The following is a 17,281-nucleotide window of genomic DNA, read 5'->3' on the forward strand; positions in this document are numbered from 1 at the left end:
GATGTTACGTAAAGATGCTGAGTACATCTAGTAATGGGTCAGGGGAGGGTGGAACACCCCTCTTCTGGGTGTGTAGCATTAGATGTTGGTGTGCGTAGTATTTTCAGTAGTTGCGGGGCCAAGATGACATACGGGCAGGGTTAATTGCCACCTTCCGGAGCCCCCTCACCCCAGCCCCACCCCTCCAACACATACACAGGCAGTGAGCGCCTTCCTCACCAGCGTAACTCGATGCGCCCCCCGGCCTATCCGCCGGCTGTCAGTACCGCAACCCGAGCCTCCCGTGGCTGCCCGGGCAACGGGCGCCCTCCGCGCCTCCTGCCGCCGCCGCCGCGCCCCGTGACCGCCCGCCAGCAGTGTGGGCACTGCAGCGGTGATCAGGAGCGGGCATATCCGCCCCATGAGCCGTCGGCGGGAGTTGACGATCCACACAGCGCGCTTTGGTGGAGGTGAAGGGCAGAGTGAATCCGGAACGGGGGGCATGGGGCCCCTGAGGGGAGTTATATGGGGCGTAACAGGTGCATGAGACTGCATAACAAGTATTATCAAGGAGGAACTTGGCAGGGTGGCCAAGGAAGCAGAAGCCTCTCCCATTATATAGGCCGCAAGGCAAACGACACCTCGTCGGCTTCTCGACGCCGGGAAGTGCCCAGACAAGTCTTGCACTCGCCCTAGGTTGGCAGCACCCACACACGATTCTCGGGTGAGGTAGGAGGAGGCAGAGCGACGACCCTGCTCTCTCTTGCATGGCTGACTTCTTACTCCGCAGTGACCAGACGCCCCAGAACCTGAACAGCTTACCTTAGTGAGGCCTACTGTGGATGTATGCGGATGTGGCAGAGTCAGTGAGGCATTTTATTTCTCCACCAGGTAGTTTCTGCTCTCTTCCATTCACCTCTCGTATCTCTCGCCAGCACTTCCCACTCTCAGCCCTTCTTTCCATCTCCAAGCTCAGCACGTCATGCTTAGCCAAGTCGCTCCCTTCTGAACGGTTCTGTTCTCCTCTCTTTTCACCTGGTCTGCTCTTCACTCCTCTTGCTCTGTCTACATTTTTTCTGCAGTTAAAAGAATGATATACTATTTTTCTTGAACTCTTTCCACAGCCCGATCTCTTGAACTTCAAGAAGGGTTGGATGTCCCTTTTGGACGAAAATGGCGAGGTAAGATCACCTTGTGTCTGTAAGTGCTTTGTATATGAACTTAAAAAGGACATTTATTTTGACATGTTCTTGATACAGTTTGTGAAGGTAGCGGTTTTCTGGACACAGTTTGTGTAATTTATGGTGTTTTCCAGAAGGGTGGGTTTGTGTAAAGTTTACATGAAAGATGGTACACTATGCCCTGCTTATATATTGTGAATTCGCGTCTTTGCAGTTTAAGAAACACTGGTTTGTGCTGACTGACACCAGCCTGCGCTATTACCGCGACTCCAACGCCGAAGAGGTGAGTTATACTGCACGGAATGGCCCCCGTTTGTGTGAAATTAACTCCAACCCACATCGGCCCCTTCTTGAATGGGATGTGAATCTCTTACTCTGTATAAAGTGGACTTTTTATTTATTTTTATCTCCGTGCCTTTTCTACATGCCGCCTCCCATTGTCTTTGCAGACTGATGATCTGGACGGGGAGATAGACTTACGGACTTGTACAGATGTACCAGAGTTTCCTGTGCAGCGCAACTATGGGTTCCAGATCCGCGTGAGTAACATGCACTTCCCTATGCTGGTCTTTTACCTCCTCTTCTCTCGGCTCTTGTGAGCGTCTTGTGTAGTCTTGATGATTAGGCCTTCCATCACAGAACACCCTGTTCATGGTGCACTCTAAAATCGCGGTGGCTTTGCCATGAGTATTTGTGCCTGCTATAAGCTTGGGCTTGTGGAACTATCAGCTATCACTTTTTTTGCCTAGTAGGCCTACAATGGAACAAACCTTGTTTCACTGAGGGCTAATAGGTTCTGTAATCATCACACTGCTGGTGTAAGCGGTCAGGGCAAGTCCCTGATGCAACCTCAAGAACGTGTCTCTGCCTTTTCGAAATCCACTTCCCTGGTTTCCTGATCACCACTGGTCAAATGCAGTGCAGATAGTGGTCAATGTTTTTTTATAAGTCTCAATCTTTTAGTTTCCACTCGCATTAAAATGAAATTCCAGCTTTAGGTTTTCAATTAAATGGATTTAACGGAGTTACTTTGAGGGTCAGAAGAATATACTGGCCACTCCGTGACTTAATGTGATATGCTAGCTATCCACTCTAAATGAGTTTCCCTTTGGAGTTAAGTCGTTACCAGAACAGAAATTATAGAACGACAATCATTTGCAGTGCAATAGGCCTCGCATTTGTGAGAGTTAGAGCTGTTGGCGTTGTAAATGACAATGTCTTTTACCTATGTATTATTGCTTGGAGTGTAGTGGATGTATGCCAGGTGCCACAGCAACCCTTCCAGACGGGTCGCTGCAGGTGAGGGGACACAGCAAGTTCACCATCTTGGGAGTGTTTTTGCCTCATTCCTGCTGACTGGCTGTGATACCCTAGAGATGCAACCCTTTCTAGTGTGTTTATCTAAACTTTTATAGCACCAAACAAGCCGTAAAGAGGCACCTTTGTGGCATTTAACCTGGAGAACGAGGGTGTCAAGAGTTGGGAGCAAAGAAAAGAGGGCAGCCATATATTTCTGTGCATTAAACTTTCAAAGGAATTATTCCTCTACATTGGCAATACCAGCCTAACTTTGTAAAACACTGAGTGTATTCAAAAAGAATAGCAGAAGAGGCAGCTTAACTGAGCAGGAGGCTTCAAATGTGTGCAGATTGGTGAAACAGCTTCAGTGGTAGATGGACCGACAGGATGGGTTCCAGAGATGCAACATCTGTGACCTTGGGTCACTGTTTTAAATGGAAATGCAGAAGGGCTGGTATTCTGTATTCATTTAAAGCACTGCCTTGGGTTACTAGTCTTATGACAGCCCTTGTCTCAGGACTGGACTATGTAGAACAGATAAGTGTACCTGAATCTCCTGGGCCTTGACGGTGTCTTTTCGGTGCACACATTTGTGCACTGGCTGGTGGTTTTGAAGTGAGAATTATCTCCGTTGTGTGTGTGTGTGTGTGTGTGTGTGTGTGTACATATATATATCTCTTTATTTTTATTTATATATATATATATATATATATATATATATTTATTTTTTGTCGGGTAATCCAAAGTAGGTCCAGAACCATGTCAGAGTTTCTTGATACCCACATAAGACAAATTACGTAAAAAATAATTTATATATGGAACTTATTTACATAGTGGTTACCCTATAAACCTGGCATGGATCGATCCTTTTTGTTGTCTTGTACAAAAAAATACTTCAGTCACAACAAGACATTTGGGTTACATAAGTACAAGCAGTGGCTAGTCTTGGTGGCTACAGTTTGTGAAACAGTTCTCCTGTTTAAACATCTCCTGCCCATGGTGTCTTTACTGTTACTGTCCAGGATTGACTTAGAGATGTAGTCCATGGGGTGTGTACCCATGTAAACAAATGCACATATATTCCTATAGACACAGGGAGGCGTGGTGAAGCATTGAGAGGAACACTACTAGTAGTAATAGTAGCAGTAGTGGGAGTGAGAAAAGGGCCAATTGATTGGGTCGAAAGATATTTTCTTGACATTGATTGTCCATGTACTTGGTAACTGCAGCAGTCCGGAATAATGCATAGAGTTTACATCAAATGATGCATGGGAGCCTATTGGAGTGGTTACATGAAACCTGGGGTTGGAACAGAGGAGAGCAGGTTGAACATTACTGGACTCTGATAGTTAATGCATGGATCATTATACACAGGAGTTCAGAGGTTGATGGGGAAGACCTCCGCGCCCATGACAGCGACTGTTGGGGTATTCAAGGTGGTGCATCTTCAAACAAGAAGCAGTGCTGTTTTAGACAGTGCTTCTGGAAGTGGCTTCTGCAAGGTTGCAGTAGCTGTGAGGGGACTTCCATCAAAGCCATGACACCAGTGAATTCTGTGAGAAGGAAGTGATGGAGTTTGCTTCACTTTTGTGCCCTATGATACGTTGCAACTCTCACTGGCACCCTTGTGTTAGCTTCTTTGCACTACAGGGATAGGAAAATGGCTGACTCTATTAACTCTAGTTGAAGAGGCCCAATTTACATCCAAGGGCTAGATGCTTTTTGCTATCAAGCTTGAGGCCATGAAGTGCTTAGGTTTGGAGTCGCAGCTCTTTTTCCACAATTTTGGAGGCAACACCTTTCGGCATCTTCTTGCCTAGAACTAACCTATGTGCTTGGTTGGTGACCCTCCGAAGGTTATCAAGAGCATGTGCTATCGCCTAGTGCTAAGCTCCACTCAAGTCACTTGGTCAATGCACCCACTGCAGAGGTCTTGACAGGCCAAGAATGTCACAGATTACAATCCTGACATAGCTTTTTCACCTCTTCATCTCTGCAAGGTTGATGCAAATGAATTATAGTGATTTTGTTAAGAATGGCACCTGCTTTGCAGCGCTAGGAAATGGCAGAACATGTATTTCCAGGTGCTATATTAAAAAAAAAATATATATATATATATATATATATATATATATATATATATATATATATATATATATTCCTAGACTGCCCTAGCACGCACCAGACAAAGAACCCCAGGGGAGAGGATGTGGCGTCGGGGCTAGAGCTGCTGACTTTGGCGCTGGGGAACAGTGTTGGAGTGTCGGCTCAGCATCCTGTGATTCTGGGCAAATCATTTAATCTCGCCTTGCTACCAAAAATGAATGTGTTCTTGTGCAAAGTAACCGGTGCTCACGCAAAGCGCTGTAATACCTTTTTTTTATTTTTGCAGTTTTTTTTATAGCGCACACTTGATACAAAGTGCTCCTATGCCTTTTGTGTCGAGTTTGCGCTACATGAAACTGAAAAAATAAGACCCCTCAGACATCACAAATAAACAGCAAGATGCCTGAAACAAGGAAGAGGAAGAAACATACCGCCATGAGTGCAAAGTGGTGAGCCAAAAGAAAACAAGAAGGTGCGGGCAAGCAACCACCGTGCCACAGGAGTTAACAAGCAACATCGGAAGGAGAGTGATTGGGTGGAGGGACACAAGAATAAGGCGTGGAAGAGTGCGATTTTAAGCACTATTGACTAAGCAGTAGGATGTGTGTACAGTGCCCCAGAGTTCAGCTTTGTAAGCACACTCACCCACAGGAGCAGAATACCAAGGGAAAAAAAGTCCCTTGAAGAACAAACACGACAAAGCGTAATCAAACAATAGTTAATCTCTGCTCCCAAAGAGAAAAAGGAGGGACAAACGGGCATGACAAACCACTAGCAAGCAAGGATTTTTAAATGACACTGAAACAAGGAAATTACATGGCTTTAAGAACACAGAAGTAGGTATACTCAATGTATACAAGAGGCTGTACATTTACGCTCGCACAAAAAACGACATCTCTTAAAGTTGTTTAAAAAAAAAAAAAAAACAAGCCCAACTCTGCATGTTTAACGGGTGGTTTTAAAAACGCCAATACTTGCATTTAATAAATCGGATATCTGTTGTGTGTACAATAGTTTTCTTTGAAACATTTATCAGTAAACTTTACAAACGTTGGCATACCGAGTGGATTCATACCCTGCAGTATCCTTGATCTGACCCCCAAGATCCTTCCACATGAGATGCTAGGGAGCTTAAAACTCATTCCATATGCTTTGTAACTGGCAGTAAAGTTGATTTTCCCAGCTCATTTACTATGTGATTCTCTTCAAGAAGAAGTTTGTTGAAATGGAAGAGCTGAGTTTCACATGGGCAGCAATAGGTAGGTTAAAACTCTGGCTGCAAATGTGTATGTCTGAGGCACAGTGAATGCAGTGTCTAGCACGAGAACTGCTTTTTTTTTTTTTTTTTTTTTTTAACTACATTTACTTGTAATGGTCTCAACAGTCCCTTGCAAAATTTCACTGTGCCGACCAGCTCCTCAGTCTGTTATGGACTGGTATGCTTTCTGGCGAGAAGGCTCATTCTGTGTGCCCTGAAAGGTTCTTGAGTTGATTCTAATGAATCAAGTTGGTCTTCAGGAGGGGACTCAATTCTGCTATTTGTGACCACCATCTCCAAATCTGAAAAATGACTTTGGGTTTATGAGAGCTGACTAGTCATTGGAATGTCCTTTTTAGAAGCACCCCAACATATGAGGCCTTCTGTGGTAAATCTGTGCTATGACTGGAGCCTTTCATTTCAGCAATGTGGCATGCATGAGGGGCATATGGAGGGTTGGGATATCTCATGCTGGAGGTGGCAGTGTCTATGGGCCCTTTGTCAGTGCAATTGAAGCAAAGTTTAACCATACCGCCTTTTAACCATAATGTTGCATCCTGGCCCAGCCATCATTTAAACTGATTCAGAAATTTGTCGTATTTCATATTCAGCTGTGGGTATCTAGCTTGTGTATATTTTTGTTGCTTGTAATCATTTGAAAGCTGTAGAAGTTTGGACCACCACCCATTTTCTACAGTTTTCACACCTTGCAAGTAGTATTAAATAGAGCAGTAACCATTATTCTGAAGGATAGTTCTGAACACAGGTTGGTCACCTTACGAATATCTGCAGGTGCCAGACTAAAGTTGGAGATTTTTCTCAGTTATTCACTTGTGCGTCAGTAGGTTTTGTTGTGCGGCTCCACATCTGGTTTGTTCCGTCCCAAATGTGGCATCCGGGCCCCTACATAAACCCCACCTCTGCTAGCTGATGTCAGTTCTCTTGTTTGCGCACTTTCTGACACAAATCTGAGCTCGCTCTATCTAGTTCTGTCAGACTTGACAGAATTTCTTCCAAAATTATTTTACTGTATGCTATGGTCATGTCGCCTACTAAAGCGACAGGGTTTCAAATGTAGGACTGCCACAAACTGATGTCGGTGGCGGATCCTCACAAGGTCTGTCTCTGGGCTTCAAGCATCACTTGGTGTCATGAGACAAATGTGCCAGTGTGAACGCTCAGCCCATCCAAGACTACAAATCCAAAGATGTACACACCAGAACATCACTGGTGGTTGAAAAAAGTCGAGGGCACATTGTGCTCATGCTTCCAGGGGCAGATCTTGTGAACACTCATCACCGAAATCAAGATCTTTGGGTAAGTCCCAAAAAAATTAAAGAATCGCTAGAAGTGTAAACACTGCGCTTCCATGTCCCCCCCCCCCCCACTCCCACTGTTCGGAGTCCGACAACGCCCTGTGTACTTCCAGAAAGCAGACTCATCCTCCCACCTGGTACGGATTCTGACTCTTCATCCAATTCTCTGTCTTCCCTAGCCCGAGGCAACCATGAAGCAAATAAGGACATCTAGGGAGTCTAGGGACTAAATCTCGAGTACCTGGGTCCCCAGGCGTTTTGGTGACCTCCCGTCGGTCAATAGCCAGTGTATCAGCTCTTGATGCCGAAGGTGTCCCTTGACATCACCCCAAGGTCAGTCCTGGTTTTGGGGATGATGTGGTTACCCCTTTCTGCGCTACATCCTTTTATCGCCAATGACGGAGGAGTAGGCATGTCTGATTCGGAAGCAAACCTAAAGTGACTTCCATCAACTTCACACCGACCTCAGGATACTACCCACACTCTGACCACGAGTCACTTCCACAAAAAAATTCATGATGATGATGACGACAAAGCCAATACACCATATGACGACAATAACTTGTTTCTAGACCTCCAGAATGCCAGTGGCTTAGACACAGCACCTGACATTGGCCTTACCTTATGTGGCTACAAAAGAGTCTACCTCCTTTGCAGCTGTCATTAGGAGAGCAGCAGAAGTTCTAGACTTCACCTGGCCACCTCTGAGGTCAAGACAAATGCATTAAATAAGGTTCCTCATGTAGGACAAACAACGCAGGAGCTTCCCTTTCCTTTCACCGAGGACCTCATGGACACACTGTTTGCAGCCTGGGCAAAGCCATGATCTTGCCCTCCAGGAACCAGGCAGATTGCCTGGCAGCACTGGACTGTCCTGGGGTATCCTACATTTCTCCTCCAGGAGCCTTCGCCAAAAACCCTAGTGGTTCAGGGCTCTACCAGGTGACTGAACCCCGATGCGTTCCTAACTTAACCCCAAAATAGAGATTATAAACGTATGGAGACTTTTGCAAAGAGAATGTTCTCTTCAGCTAGCCTTGCTTTGAGATTGGTTAACACCAGCTGTCTCCTCTGGAGATACTTGCATCCTTTGTGGGATGTGACGGCAGACATCTGGTCAAGAGTCCTAGATGATTTTAGTCCAAATATTGAGGTCCTCATATAAGACGGCCACAAAGTTGTGAAGTACTTATTAAGCTCAGCACTGAACACTACAAGCTGCCTGGTTGGCCAGTCTGGGCCAGTGTGGTGCTTCCATGCCAGGCTTGGATACACTCCACTGAAATTTTGAGTGATTTCCAACAGTCACTTACGGACATGCTTCTCAATAGCACTTGGCTCTGCCGTAGGGCACTTTAAGAACAGCAAACCAACAACAGGCTTTCTTGGGTCGGCACTGTCTGTATGTCAGTTTCCCTGGCAGTCCAGCCCATTTTGAGCGACAGGCCTCGCAAGCCTTTTTAGGCTGAGGTCGGGCATCCATCCACTAGTGTCCCGGTCCCCAGGGGCAATGATCTACTCAGTTCCCTGCCTTACACATGATTGCCTGGTGTGAGGCAGCATCCCATTTTACCTCTCTGGGTGGAAGAACATCACATCTGACCAGTAGTGGGTGCTCCACATTGTGGAGAGCGGATACTCCCGCCCCTTTTTTTTTTTTTTTTTATTACAACTACTGACATGCCTTCCTTTTAACTCTATCTTCCAAAGGGCCACCCACTTGTACTCCAAGAAATTCAAGTTCTCTTGGCCAAGGGAGCCATAAAGAGGATGCATCAGAGATCAGGACTGGTTGCTACTCCACTTTATTTTCTGGTGCATAATGATAGAGGCGTATGCCCTTCCCTGGACCTTTGCCCCTGAACTTCTCCTTCCTTTTGAAGGGACAAGTTCAAAGAGTTCACCCTAGGACCAGGTGACTGGATGGTGATATTATTTTTGCAAGGTGATTATTTTCACATCCCCGTTCAGCAGTGCCACATAATCCACCTGCAGTTTCAGGTAGGCCGCAAGCCATTTCAGTTGTCTGTGCTACCTTTCTTCTTTTCTAGTGCAGCTTGGGTGTTATGAAAGGTGATGTTGGTGGTCGCTGCCCCTCGTTGCAGGTTGGAAATGCCAGTCTTCCCTTAGCTGGACCACTTGCTTCAGGCAGACTGTCCTCAAACAGTCATAAACTACCTCTAGACGAAGGCTGACCTGATTCCAGCATTGGGCTTTTCCATCAACCTGCAGAAGTCACACCAGACTCCTTCATAATGACTCACCTTCATTGGAGCCATCCTGGACACCATGCTCTTTTAAGCTTTACATCTGCCTCAACGCTTCCAGGACATTTGGGTTATGGCTCGGATGTTTCAACATGTGGCAAATGTAACCTCTGCAGTTGGATCCAAAGTCTCAGTGCGATCGGCACCACAGGTCCTTTTTGGATTTCATCTGGGTGTTGCAGGAAACTGCAAAAGACTGCACTTGTGGCTGCTACACCACAGCTGGACTGGTGGTACACCCATCTCCCTGCTCCACACACAGCTAATGGTCATGACTGATTGTTGCTGGTTTGGGGAGTTAATCTGGGAGAGTTTAAGATCAGAGGACTCTGGTCTCCGCCAGAAGCTGTTTTCCACATCAACTTGCTGGAAGTGGGGGCAGTTTGTTCGGCAATGAAAGCATTTATCCAGACCATCAAAGAAGAAGGGTTACAGGTTCTTGCAGACATCACTACTGCAAGTTGGTATTGCAACTAACAAAACTGAGTGGGTTGTGTGCAGAAGGCTCATCACCTCTGGAAATGGCTTAATGGCCAGGGCATCTTACTGGTTGCCAGAACCTGGCAGGATCTTTAAACATCAGGGTGGATGAACTCAGCCAAGGTTGTCATCTCAATCACGAATGGCAGCTACACTCTAAGATGGCTCGGGTGTCTTCCAGTGATGGGTAAAACCCAGGGTTGATTTGAACTCCCCTCCCCCCCCCCCCCCCCCCAACACACACACACACACACACACACACCTTTTGCTCATTGGAGTACTTATGCCAATTCTAGCTCACAGGCACATTTGCCTTCGATTGGAACTCAGGACTCCTGTATGCGACCCCCCCCCCCCCCCGCCTCCACCTCTCCTGCCCAAAGTTCTCAATAAGATTAGGAAGGCCTGGGTTCAAGTCCTCTTTGTGCCCCCAAACTAGGTGAGGAGAGTGTAGTACTAGGAACTACTGATGATGAGCGTCTGTCCTCTACTCTGACCTACCCTTTGGAAGGACCTTTTGTCACAGTAGCAGGGCAGGGTCCTGCACCTGAACCTGTATAACTCGCACCTCCATGCATGGGGATAGAGTGGTGTCAGTCAATGGCTCTCATTCTTTCTCTCAAAATAGTTGGTGTTATTTTGGCAGCAAGATTTCCCTGCACCAAACTGTTTTTACCTGTAAATAAATCTTTATTGCAGATTAATTAGAATCAATGCAAATATAAACAACACCTAAAACATAAAGAAATCGTTAATGCACTAGATTCACAGTGTGCAAACATATAATAAAGTCAATCAAGTAAATCTCTACAGACGGGACAGCTTCAAAGTGCATTAGAGGATTCACAGTTGGTTACACCGTCTACTGTTCCTATGTGCTAAAGTGCAAAACTGACTGATAGGCGGAAACATGCCTGATGGGTGGTTAGTGGCTGTTTATGAGGGATGCTGGGAGAAGTTGTGGATGGTGTTCCTCCTGTGACATCCAGCCTTTCCAAGCACATTTAGCTGACCACCTGTTATTATCGTACTGTGCCTGTGCAGCCATCATTATTCAAATCACCTGTTATACTGCATTTTTTTTTTAAGGAGCTTCATATGTTTGCCAACATATTTTTGATGCCTCAATTAGACCTTCATTTGTTTCTCACTTACCTCTGTGTGCACCATTTGAACTAATGCACACCTGCCCTCTTACCTTTTTCATGCTAAAGACCATCTTCCTTATAGTGGTCACATAAGCTTCTTGCGTTAGTGAGCTACAAGCATGGTCTGCCAAGCTGCCATTTACCACCACCTTCCCAGATAAGTTGGTACTCAGAACAAAAGCAGCATTCTACGAAACATTCACACCCTTTCGTGGAGGATAAGGGAGGGTATGAGAGGTGAAAGGTGGGGAGAGATGAAGGGGGTGGCCAGGGAGGAGAATGAGGGGGGGTATCACAGTGTGATTGATCTGCAGTTAGAGTATCCACCCGAAAGATAAGTAACTTTTTCTTTCTTTAGAGACTACATTTTTTCCCATTTGATAATCCAAAAAATATCAACCTTTTGCTAACCTCTGTCTTGATGCAGATTTTCAGATGAGAATCTACTCATTTCGCCAATAAACTTAATGCTGGGAATTGCGAAATGTATGCAAATTAACTACATTTGATGCTTTGCGTTTTGGACACTTCTCAATCAGTCAATCCCTGTACTTGGCTAGTCACCCGCTAGGGTCTCAAGGCGCTGGGTGGGGTTACAGTACATGCATAGTCGTTGATGGATTCTGTGGTTGATGTATTCTTGTCTGGCATTGTTAAGGGCTTTGTAGGCGTGCGTGAGAAGTTTGAATGTAATTCTATTGTCTGTTGGGAGCCGGCGGAGGTGTGGCTGTGTCTGGGGGTGTTCTTGATGAGACGGACAGAGGCGTTCTGGATGCGTTGCCGTCTTTTCCGTACCTTGGTGGTGGTTCCAGCATAGAGTGCGTTGTAGTCCAGGCGGCTGCTGACAAGGACCTGGGTGACTGTTCTTTTGGATTCGGTTGGGATCCATTTGAAGATCTTCCGGAGCATGCGCATGGTGTTGAAGCAGGCGGAGGAGACTTCTGTGTGTGGACAGAGTTTGGACTCCAGTATGTCCTGAGAAGGACCAAAAAAATGACTTCTAAGTGTGTCAAAACACGTCAGTAAAACATGTTTATTGATACTTGTCGTAGGACTGTGCACTCAAGCATTGACTAGTATTTCTCTTCACATGTTCCACTGGAAGCATATGTTCTTCATACTCCTCATATAATCCTTTATCCCGTCTAGCCACCCTTTTTTTTTTTTTTCTTTTTCCTGTAGTAGTGATATCGTGAACATCACATTCCATTTCTTGTCAAGTACCTAAAACAATCAGACGTTGCTGTGTAGTGAATCAAATAGATATTTGTGATATTTAAATCTTGAAATAGACAAGTTTGATAAAACTTTCAAGGACTGTCGGGATTTAAATTCTTCTACATTAATGATATCACCCAAAAACAATTAAGACCTGCATTTCATAATGGTAGTCTAAGAGCATGCCAGAGTCCCAGGTGCATCCCAATTAGGTTGCCAGTTTATTGTGGGATCACTATTTATCTTGTACCACATACTTCAAGCCTGTAAGACCTTTAGTTATATTTTTGGAAGCATTTAAAAACTGTTTACTTTGAAAATTAACTTTTCTGATGTCCTGGAGCTTAGATATAAACATCAATCCCGTATCTGAGTTGAATCGAATATTGTGTAACTGAAATGCCGTAAATTAAAACATAATACCCGAGAAGGCAAGACCCCCTTCTTTGAAGCACACCTCAGCTTTTTCCAGGAACCCTAAAACTTCAAGAGCTGCTTTGGTTGAGAGAAGCCAAGTTGTCAAGCTCAGCCCCCATGTCTTTGCCATCACTCCTTTACTGCAGTCTTGAAAAATATGTATCGTAATTTAAGAGTTATAATTAAAATTGACATTTGCGAGCCAGGGAAAACTAATCTGCTTTACTTACAGATGAAGCTCTGAACTTAGTCACAGTAAAACTTTACCACTGAGAAGATTGGCTGTCCTCCCATCACAAGCCTGATCTTATTCAAATGGCTGATTAAAAACCTTGTTGTGCTGAAAGACTGGGCAAGAGGGGAGGGTAGAATGCTTGTGTGATGATGAGAGCTTAGACCTTGCAAGCTGTATGCCCACCACGAGGATTCCTGCCTCCAGTGTTGAGACAGGAGATTTACCTCTGCTCATTCCGGGCCCAAGATAAGATGGTTGTTCAGAGCAGACGCTCTTAGTGCACGCATGCTGCCAGGAGAGAGAAGGAAGTACTCCTACTGTTTGGGTTTTTTGATTCTGCAGCACTGTTTGCTAGATGTGCTCTTATTCCTTCCTTTCTGTCGTGACCATTTGACCTCCTCGTAGTCCATTCAAGGGCTCGTTGCTCATTGCATAGGTTGTACTAAGCCTCTGAGACTACCTGCCTTTCTGTGTACCTGTTCAGGTGAGCAGCCTTGAATCATGGCATGTCTTATTGTGCACGATTGGGACTGTGAGATAGCCATATTACTCAAAGCTCTCACCTGATAGCAGAAATCCTATTTAACACCATCTTCTGATGACTGAAAATATGATTGCTTGCAGTAGAAGCACAAATGTCTGCTGAGAGTACTCAGACCACAGGCATGGCCAACTGAAAGACTTGGCTTCGAGCCAAATATCCACCATGCTCATCCGCGCAGATCAAGGGGTTCAGTCTTCCTCCTATCCCACAACTGGCTGTTGAAGGTGGGCTCGCCCCAGACTGTCGGCTCCCCCTTCCAGTCTACGGCGGACCTCCTGCATTCGCTCATGTTGACTATAAATGTGAAAGTCACACCTGACTCCCTCTCAGACGTTTCCTTTCATCGGAGCTGTTTTGGGCATGGTGCAATTTCTGGCTTATCCTCCCGAGTGGCAAGTCAGGATATTCATGCTATGACACCAATGTTTCATCCTCTATCCTGGATTTCAGTGAGAATGAGTCTGAGGCTGTTGTGCCTTATGGCCTCCTGCATCCTGCTGGTGATGCATGCCAGATGGCATATGCGAGTTCTGCAGTAGGACCTGAAGTTCCAATGGGCGCAGCATCCGGGGAATCTCTCCGACAAGGTCCAGATCTTGGAGGGAACTGTGGAAGATCTGCAGTGGTGGCTTACAAACTGTGATGGGGTTAGAGGCAATTCCCTCTCCCTAATCTGACAGTATTGACAGACGTGTCACTTCTGGGATGGGGCAGCCATCCATGCGATCTGGCTAGCATTAAAGGCATTTCTTTCCTCTGTCAAGGAGAAGATAGTGCAAGTGTTCTCGGACACCACCACCATGTGGTACTGCAACAAGTAGGGCAGGGTGGGGTTGAGGACCCTTTTCAAGAGGCTTTGTGTCTCTGGACTTGGATGGAACAGCAGGTTGTATCTCTGGTGGTTCATCATATGGCATGCTCTCTGAATGCCAGAGCAGACTAACTCATCTGAAAATGTCTACTGAATCATGAATTGCATCTTCTTCTCAATGTGGTGCAAAGTCTCTTTCAGCAGTTGGGGGAGCAGTGGTTAGATCAGTTCGCCTGTGCAGAGAACATGCAATGTCAGCCATTTTGTGTGTTGGAGTTTTCAAGGCGGCAGTCGCTCAGAGAGGGTTTTTGTCTCAAGTGGAACTCGGGCTTCCTGTTCGCCTTTCTGACCCAAATCACTTCTGCCTAGAGTTCGCAAGTGGACAAATAACGACCGGCTCAAGTAATTCTTGTAGCTCTGGACTGGGCACTGAGAGTCTGGCATCCCTGGTTGCTGAGCATTGTCCATTGATCCTCCGATCAGACTGCCCCTTCGGAAGGATCTACCACCGCAGCAGCAAGGGAGGGTTCTGCATCCAAACCGGTCAACTCACTTCTTTCTTTCGTGGAGATTGAACAGTGACAGTTGACTGCTTTTGACTTTCCACCTGAAGACCCTAGCATTATCTTAGCAGCCAGGGGTCCCTCCACCAAAATGGTATACGCCTGTCGTTGGAAGAAATTTGTAGCATGGTGCTCAGACAAGTATTTTGAACCCCCTTTCTGGCCCGCTTTCTGAGGCCCTGTTATTTATATTTATCCTTTCTCTGGCCCAGCAGGGCTCTGCTATGGGCACTCTCAAAGGTTATTTGTCTACTATTTCTGTTTGTTTTTTGTTTTTTTGGTTGCCTGATCAACCTTCCTTAAAGGTCTTAAGCATATGTTTCCTCCATCCCCATTCATTATGCCCCAATAGGAACTGAATTTGGTTTTGACATGTGCGCTCCTTCCAAGCCTCTCCACAGTGGTCCTTTAAGGCTTCTCACTTTGAAAACAGCCTTCCTTGTGGCCATTACGTCTGACTGCAGGGTGAGTGAGCTGCAAACATTGTCATCTAAGCTGCCCTACCTTTACATCTATCCTGACAAAGTGGTGCTTGGCACTAGACCTTCTTTTCTACCAAAAGTGGTTATAGCTTTTTATATAGGCCAATCCCTAACCTTGTCTGCTCTTTAAGCACTCCCACATCCGTCTAAGAAAGAGAAGAGACTCCACCGCCAGAGCGTTGGCATTCTACTTTGATTGTACAAAAGAGTTTCAGTGGATGATCAACTTTTTGTTAATTATGTGAGTGTGAAGAAAAGTCGGGCAGTGCAGAAGTAGACCATCTCCTGTTGAGTCATATTCTACATTAGATGTGCTACACACTGGCCAAAATGCAACCCTCTGCAGGCTTGCAAGCTGATTCTACTTGAGCTACAGTTGCGACCAGTGTGTTAGCATGCCGAGTTCCAGTCCTTGATATCTGTCTGGCAGCAACGGTGGCATCCTTGCACACATTTACCAAACACTACTGCCTGGTGGATGGTCCGGTCCGTAGGGATGGCTACTTTGCCCATTCAGTCCTGCAGGACTTTCTAGTATAATCTTGGTTCGCAGAACCACCTCTGAGGATGGTATGTTTGGGTTTCTATTCACAGATAAGGAATCTGGAACTAGAAGTCTCTATCAGATGAACAAATTACTTAGCTTTTGTATCTCCTTATCTTGTCGAAACCTATTTTAGTTGGAGATTCCTTACCGACCCACCCATCCGTTCCGCTCTGAAAACTGATTTCTAGGGACAGGGACTTCCCCCTTAGAGCCTTACGTTTGGTGCACCAATAGTCCGTGTTTTTCATGGCTTTGTACTTCTGGCATGGAAAGTAGTGAAAAGAAACTGATGTCAGCATGCTGGAGTGGTTCCTACGTAGGACCTGCAAAGTCCTATCTGGCGCAGGCGATGGCAACTATGTACACTGAGCCAGTCGACTCCACCTAACGGCACGCAGGGGTACTACTCAGAAAATTCTCTGGATCCAGTCTGACGCCTGGGGGAAATTCACAGGTAACTAGATTATGTCTGTACCCAATAACGCATTACAGAAGGCAAGTAACTTGTTCCTTCTGCCCAGTCCCCATTTCTTCCCTGCACCACTTCAGTTGTGTGCCCACCTCTCACACTCCTTTTATTATTTACGTAGGTTATTTTGGAGTTTTTTTTTTTTTTTTTTTTGCACACTTCTTGGAGAGTACTAGACTTCATTTACTGCTAGAGCGTTCCCCTTGCTGAAATGCAGTTTAGCGCAAATCAAAATGTATTTTATTTACTGCAGCAAGTGGTGTCCACCATCCTGGATCAGTAAATAAAGAAACACAAATTGTGCCTTGTCCTTTAGTAGGCGCATGCATGCATGCAGGTAGCAGTAGCATTATGACTCACTCACAATGCGGATGTGAAATAAGTGTTACATGGCTTAGGAGGGGGTAGCCTCTCCAAGCCACTGGTATGCTTTGAAGGGCACATTTGGTGCCTTCTGTGCATAAACCAGTCTGCACCGGTTCAGGAACACCTAGTCACTGGTCTGGCACAAAACTGGACAATGGAAAGGGGCGTGACCTCTTCCCTGTCCATCGTCACCCCAAGGGTGGTGCCCAGAGCTCCTCCAGGGGGGTCCCTTGATTCTGCCATCTTGAATTCAAGGTGGGCAAAGGCCTCTGGGAGCATCTGAGTGATCAGGTCAGGCAGGTGACAGCAGAGCCCCCTCCTGATAGGTGGTCACCTGGCTAGGTGACCAATCCCCTTTCAGGGCTATTTAGGGTCTCCCTCTAGGGTGGGTCCTCAAATTTGGCTTGCGTGATTCCAGCAGGACTCCTCTACAAACTCGACTTTGACTTCTGACCACTGGAACTACGACTAGGCCCTCCAGCAACTGACAATCTGCATCCAGGACGAAGTCTCTGCTTGCAACATTGTTTCCCCCCACCTACCAGCTCCTGCAACATTTCCCCAGCTGTGCCTCCTCGGAGGGCGGCATGTCTTC

At 46.0% G+C, this 17,281-nt stretch overlaps 1 protein-coding gene across 4 annotated transcripts in view; it reads left to right on the top strand.

The window, feature by feature from the left end:
• TRIOBP (TRIO and F-actin binding protein) overlaps nt 1–17,281 on the top strand; it is an 82,864-nt gene that overhangs the window by 41,886 nt on the left and 23,697 nt on the right. For 2 of the 4 annotated variants that reach the window (XM_069231383.1, XM_069231382.1), the window contains exons 2-4: nt 1,104–1,160; nt 1,375–1,443; nt 1,610–1,699. In XM_069231383.1, the coding sequence (XP_069087484.1) occupies nt 1,104–1,160; nt 1,375–1,443; nt 1,610–1,699 (216 nt within the window). The other 2 variants (XM_069231385.1, XM_069231384.1) reach the window with 2 other exon arrangements.

This window comes from Pleurodeles waltl, chromosome 4_2 (genome assembly GCF_031143425.1).
Source record: "Pleurodeles waltl isolate 20211129_DDA chromosome 4_2, aPleWal1.hap1.20221129, whole genome shotgun sequence".
Classification (NCBI taxonomy): Eukaryota; Metazoa; Chordata; class Amphibia; order Caudata; family Salamandridae; genus Pleurodeles; species Pleurodeles waltl.